Below are 7,190 nucleotides of genomic sequence, written 5' to 3'. Positions count from 1 at the left end.
GTCACCTGTCTCTATGCCATCTTCTCAGAGGAGACGTCAGTGCCTTGAGCTTGCTAGTGAATTGAACATCCCCTAAGTTTCTCCATTCCTCTTTCACCATGCTCAAAAAACACTCATGTGTGAACCACGCATCTAAACTTCTAAACGGTCTTGGGCCTCCCTTCACTCTTGTATCTTCCACAATCAGCGGACAATGATCTGATAGCACTCGAGGTCCACCTTTCAAACGAGTATCCGGAAGCGCTTCAATCCAATCTACACTGACTAAAACCCTATCAATGCGGCTACATTGTCGACCCCTGAACCATGTGAATTTACGGTCGTTTAGAGGAAGATCCAACAACTGCATATCCTGTACCCAAATCTTAAACTCTTTCGCAGACAGTGGTAGCCTACTCACTTCTTTCCTTTCCTCCACATGCAATATTTCATTGAAGTCCCCATAAAGCAAAAAGACACCTGACACAGCCCCACAATATAACTCAACTCCTCCCACATCACCAGCTTTTCAGCTCTCCCATGTGCGCCGTACACCAAACAAAACGCACAGCTAAGATTATTATTAGTCATCACTCCCTCCACACACAGCCACCGTTTCCCTTTATAACAATTATTCATTTTAAACGACATATCATCCCACATTAACAGTAAACCTCCAGAAGTAGCTACGGATTCCACATATTCCCACCCCAACATGTCATTTCCCCAAATACGTATAACATCAAATTTAGTTAATACTTGACGCTTAGTTTCAATCAAACCTAACATGTTTAATCTATAATTATTTTTCAATTCTTTTATCATTTTCAGCTTTCCATCACTTCCTAACCCCTAATATTCCAAAAACTGTAAATCATTTAAAAATATTTTTACACACTTTGTTGCAGTTCTTAGGTCTGCTTCTTCTCGCTTTCTCTTTTTGTTTCGCCAGCCTCCTCCTATTTGTAATTTCTTCATTCTGTGCTTGAAACATTGCCATGATATCGTCTTCTTTATTATGTAAAACTGCACCTGATTCCACGGCTAATTCCCAAGTTTTTCTATTTTCCTTCATTTATTCCTCCCACTCCAGCCTTTCATCAAACACATTCTGATTCCCTTGGTTTGTTCCGGAGCCACTTTCCTTGTGGTTGCATTCTTTACCGTTTGCACAATGTTCCTTGCAAGCTGTTACTATCTCTGGAATAATCTCACCTTCTTCGCCTTCTTCCTCTGCTGGATTCAAGTTCTTGTTGTTGCTCCGATTACCTTGCTCATTGATTTCGCCATGGTACTCTTCATCACTTAACATTTCTACCACACTGCATCCCATGCGTCAATCAGACCCGCTCCTTGTTTCCCGTCACCGCCGCTGTCCCGCATCCCGTATACAGGCGCTACTCATGGAGCCACCATCTTTGACCGGGCATGTTTCACCACACTTGTCACCATCACCGTCTGACCCGCGTTCCCTTTCCCCTGCGCGATGCTGTTCTGACGCGTGTCTTCACCCGTCGCCACCCGTGTGTGTTTCAACGTCGACTGCACCGGTTCCAGCGGCGTGCAGGAGCTGCTCCTCGAAGAGAGCATGTCGCCATTCCTTCCTTCATCAGCAGCGTGCACTTCAACCGGCGGAGAATGTACCTGATCCGCTTCTTCATGAGCCCACCCACTAGGACCCATTTCGCCTTCAACAATTCTATATTGAATATCATCATTCGGCAGCCCAGTTCCATGAAGGCCCAACTTTCCTATGCCGCTCCTTTCTCTTTTGTTTTCACGTTCCTTGTGAAAATAATGGCCCACCATATTCCTCATTTCAGCCCTTATAAGATTTGCATGTAACCCTCCACTTGAAATAAAATTTCCTTGTGACACCGTCCTTTCGGAGTTCCCTTCTATATTAAATTCAAGATCGCCATGATTTTTTCCTCTATCAATTCCTTTTAATGCATTTAAGTCCGTTTCCCTTTTTTTCTTGTACGATAGTAAATGCTCCTGATTCCAATCATTCAAAAATAAGTCATGAATTACTGTTCTATCCTTATCTTCATCGTGATTCCTTAGTCCTGCCTCCACCAATTCAGCCGCCGGGTCAAACATTGGTGCCAACGCCTTTCTTTCTCTATCACTTACATCATAGTTGGCCTTCACCATTCGCTGATTTTCACCTGCCGTCATGCTCTCTGCTCCATATATCTCACGTCCCACCTCCTTCACAAGGACATCAAATCCACTAATACCGACCGTTATGTGGATCCACTCACTAATAACATCAAACATACAAGTATTGATTAGGACTTTTCTAGAGCTGAATGATAATTTTGATTTCGTCACACTGTACTACTTCCCCCCATTGTCCACCTATTCTTTTAAATGTTTCTGCAAACCACACATGCAATGGCACTCCAAAACATTCTAGCCATACTCTTCTAGTCTCAGTTCGTTCTGATTCTTTCCATCTCCAAACACTATGAAAAAATTGCAGGAAACTATTCATTTTAAACGTGTAAGATTCCTCCGCATGCTTCACAGTGTCGAAAGTTAAAAGTGCCTTATAAACTCCTAATTCACGGACTTGAATAACCTGAGGCAGATTCTTGCTAATTACATTCTTTAAAGCATTGAAATCTATGGCCTTGGTCGTCCCCCCGACTAAACTCCTTGCTAGCCAACCCATATTCTCTTCTGCAACTGTTACTTCAACCTTCTTCGTCCATCCATTGCCGTTTGGCTGCTTCTCCGATGTAGTCTTCATCGTCCCTCCCTCACTTGTAAGCATATTCATCTTGTCACCACGTTGAGTCCGCATATTCCCATTAGCAATATGTTCTCTACCCTCGATATGCATTCTTCTTACTGTCTCCTTCATAAGCCTTCTATACGTAGCTTCTTTTACTGAGATTGTCTTCCCACGTAGCCTCATTCGGTCCATGTCCGTTATTGCCTTCACTGCTCCCCCTTTTGTCGTGTACCGTATAAAGACAAAGATATATCAAACCTTTTTTCTGCTTACAAGACAAATATATGTCAATGATTCTTCCTGTCCAGGTAAAAAGGTGGAATAATTTCCTCTTCGAGATATCTTCTGGTAAATTATCAACAAAAATGGAAAACGACTCATTTTCCAGACGATAGTATTCTTCTCTATTCCAAACCCTAGAATCTTTTGAATGTTGTTCTTCTTTTAGTTGGTCTTTTAATTTGTGAAAAAAGATTTTTTTTTTTTTATAAAAGAAGAGAAGAGTTTATTTGTGAGGAGAGGTATATGTGAAAGTGATAAGTTGAGTGAGAGGAGAATTTTTGCCGAAAAGAGAGACTACGCTGTTGTTACTGGTGCTGCTTCTTCGGCTCCTGTCGCATCACGTGTGTATGGTATAAATATCGAATGTCTAATTTTAGTACCTCACAAATTGTTTGATTTGTTATTCCATTAATTTGGATTTTACAGAGAGTTGTACTCTACATGAATGTAATATTTTTTTTACTAAAATTAAAATTAAAAAATATAATTTTGATGTCAATTCTATTTTGTTGAATTTTTGAGTTCATGTGTAGTATATATTTTGGAAAAGACACTCTTTGACTCTCGTCTCAATATGCATGTCTGCTGTATTCAACCGTGTATTTTTAAAATTAATTTAAAAATAATATATATTATTATTTATTAAAATAAAAAATATTTTAAATATTTTATATAATTAAAAAGCATTGAAAGTCATTAAAAATTTATTTTATATTTTAATATTAATAAAATATTAAAATATTATTATAATTTATATAAAAAAATATTATATATATATATATATATATATCATATCCACGTGTCTTGTAAAATTGTAAAATTTATGTGTATCCTATATTCACATCAGTATCGTATATCTTGTATTCGCATCAGTGTCCGTGCATATAATGTATATTTAACATAATTATAAAATAAATTATCCATTATTTTTGTTTTAGTCTTTTAAAAGAAAAGAAAAATACTCAAGCCACGTGTCGTGTATCTAACTATGCTAACAACTCGAGGATGCTCCAAGTTTCCACGTGTCACATATGTAAAGCACCCCAAGAGTGCTGCTGGATCCATACTCCACCACTATGACCATCTCTACCATTCAACGGGGAATTGTGCAAAGTGCACAGCCCTCACTTGTTGTTGTAACCGTCCACGTGTCCTTCCGCATGCAAACTTGATCCATCCATCTCCACCTCTTTGACAATTTCGAACCGCCATTTCCCCTTCCCCTTTCTCTTCTTTTAAACCCACCCCGTTACATACACTTACACTTCATTCCCATACATCTATCTATCTATCTATCAATCTATATGCCCAGAATTTCCCCAAAGTTCTTGAAACACAAAGCAACTTACACCACAAAGAAAGCAGTTTCTTGGTTCTTTAAAGGAGGAACAACAAAACAATGGCGTCTCAGCAGATATCTCGCAAAGAAAACACGGCACAGGAACAAGAAGGGGACTCTAATAAGATGAAAACACAAACACAAAGGCACCATGTTACAACTGAGAAGTTGCAAGAGGGTGCTGACAAAGCTAGAGATGCTTCTTCTTTCCAAGCTCAACAACAACAGAATAATAAAAAGAATCCAACTCAGGAGAATAAACAAAAAAGAGCAGAACAAGCATTAAGGGACATAAACCAAAAAGCAGATCAACATAAACAAAAGGAACAGCAGAATTCCGAAGCTCGGGCTCAACAAGAAGCAGCAAAGGACATAAACAAAAAAGGAGAAGAAAAGAACCACAAAGAACAATCAAATCTTGGAGGCATTTCTAGGTCTCAACAAGAGAGTAGCGGCGAAACTCAGAAAGAAAAGAATGATGAACAGCCAAGTTTGGAAGAGATTTCGAAGTACAGAGGTCAAGCTCAACAGAATTCAATGGATGCAATTTCCGCAGCTCAAGAGAGGTACCAGAAAGAAAAACAAGCAGCCAGAGGCACCGGAACCGGCACTAGTCAAATCCCTCAAGATAAAACCGCTATAGAGAAGGGAAAAGAAGGCTATGTCGCCGCGAAGGAATACATCGTACAAACAGCGGATAAAGCGAAAGAGGCGACGGTGGAAGGCGGAAAGAGTGCCGCTGAAGTTGCGGCGGATTTGAAGGACAAGGCTACGGCGGCGGGGTGGAGTGCTGCGCATTACTCGACTGATAAGACTGTGGAGGGGACCAAAGTCGTGTCCGGTGCTGTCCAGGGTGCGGCGGGGTATGCTGGGCAGAAGGCTTCTGAGCTCGCCGCGAAGTCGGTGGGGACCGTTAAAGGGTTGGCTGCTGCTGCTGGTGATAGTGCCAAGGAGTATACAGCAAGGAAGATGGATGAGAAAGAGACGGAACTGGAGGCCAAGAGAGCAGCTCAGAGACTGGTTTCTATCTTCCTCCAACCAATTTCTTTTTTAGTATTCTAAATAGAGGAATGCTAGAAATTAACCCCTTTTTTTTCTTCTAACACCAGTTTTTTTTTTTTTTAAATTCTTCTATTTATTTTAACTCCTAATTTATAAACTTAAATGCTAACTTTAACTCTTAAATTATAAGCTTGAATCCTAAAATTGGCTAATTTTAACTAACTCTCTATATTTTCTGGTTAGGTATATATACCTCACTAGTAAAACTGTGATTTATGGTTGATCTCAGTTTGGCATTTTGTTCAAGAGTCTCTTATTATCAATTAGTGAAAACTTCACAATTGCATTCAGGAAACTGATGAGAAGAAATCAACGGAAGTTGTTGAAAGAGGAGAAGGACAAGAACAGGAAGGTGGAGTGAGAAGAGGATCTGAAGAGAGAACGTTTCAGGGAGATCAAGGTGAACAACTTGGTGGGGTTGCTACCACTCAAGGTGAAGTTACTCAAGATTTTCAAAAGGGAACAAAAGGAACTGTGGGCAATGTTAACCACCAAAGGGAACAGCAACCATATCAAAACGTTGGTGGAACATTGGGTGATAGTGGTGAAAGGGTGAAGCCATTGGATAATGTGAATGAAGGAGGAAGCCAGGTGCTGGGAGCAGTAGGTGAGACTGTGGCTGAGATTGGAGAAACCATGATTAAACCTGCAATGAAGGCGCAGAGTCAGGGTGGTGGTGGTGGTGGTGGTGGGGTTCTGAATGCCATAGGTGAAACCATATCAGAAATAGCAGAGACAACCCAAGTGTATGTTGTTGGAGAGGGTGAAGCAGAGGAAAGGCAGAACATTGTGTGAAGCAGTTATTTTGATTGTGTGCTAGTTGAAAGTTTCATCTGTTTTTACGGTTATGGTGATGTAGATAAATAAGTAAGGACCAATTTTTATAATTCGGTTCTGAGAATAAATAGCATGTACGTTTTATGGGTTTGTAAATAAATGAATGAATGAATAATTATTTGTGAGAACTGCATTTTTCATCCTTTGAATGTTTTGTTTGTCATCTCGTTTCTCCTTTTTAATAGTTTACATATTGCAAATCCGGTATCATCCTTTGCCAGTGTTAACTCAATAACTGGTTATATTTTCGAGTCAGCCAAGGAATAATAACATCAAGAAGATTCTCCATGTGAAAGGTAGTAGTCAGTTATGTATAAAAATACTATCCACAGGACCAAAATTCTACCAAATATTAAAATATATAAGTTATTCGTGTATTAGGAATTCCAACAACGCCACGGGGAAAATATGAAAAATCTTTTGCAACAAATTAGAAGCAGAGATCCTATATATATATACTGCATCGATAGGCCTTCAAAATGAGAATGCTTTCTTAAAAGAAATAATTTCGATACATTGAGATCATTATTATGATGACATAGAACAGTATATATGATGAATTTTCCGTAATAGCATAAGATGAGTTTCACATACATATATTACTATATCTTCCACCCACTTGGACTACAAATATACCAAGTTTAATTTCACATACTACTACATGGATTTTCTTGCACGCTGGCTTTTATTTGATATATACTATAATTCTGTGTCTATTTATGAAATTTAATTTTCAAGTTTAATAGAAGGTACTACCTACAAAATTATGAAAAATATTTCTAAATATTCGTTCTATAAGTCATTGTATATTTTTTCACCATTGAATAAAATATAGAATAATAATTCATCCTTGAATATGATTTATAAAAACTATATTCAATGGTAAAAAAATATGTACAAAACAAACAATTAGTAAAAAAAAAAAAGATAATGTTCAATTACGTCCTC

At 38.6% G+C, this 7,190-nt stretch overlaps 1 protein-coding gene across 1 annotated transcript; it reads left to right on the top strand.

The window, feature by feature from the left end:
• The first annotated feature begins 4,200 nt into the window (after positions 1–4,200).
• LOC112737750 (uncharacterized) lies at positions 4,201–6,370 on the top strand. Its single transcript, XM_025787813.3, has 2 exons — positions 4,201–5,363; positions 5,697–6,370. Exons 1-2 carry the CDS (start codon positions 4,404–4,406, stop codon positions 6,198–6,200), a joined length of 1,464 nt encoding a protein of 487 aa, XP_025643598.1. The 5' UTR covers positions 4,201–4,403; the 3' UTR covers positions 6,201–6,370.
• The last annotated feature ends 820 nt before the right edge of the window (positions 6,371–7,190 follow it).

The sequence above is a fragment of the Arachis hypogaea genome, chromosome 13 (assembly GCF_003086295.3).
Source record: "Arachis hypogaea cultivar Tifrunner chromosome 13, arahy.Tifrunner.gnm2.J5K5, whole genome shotgun sequence".
In the NCBI taxonomy this organism is placed as follows: domain Eukaryota; kingdom Viridiplantae; phylum Streptophyta; class Magnoliopsida; order Fabales; family Fabaceae; genus Arachis; species Arachis hypogaea.
This window is presented reverse-complemented; position numbering and strand designations above follow the sequence as displayed.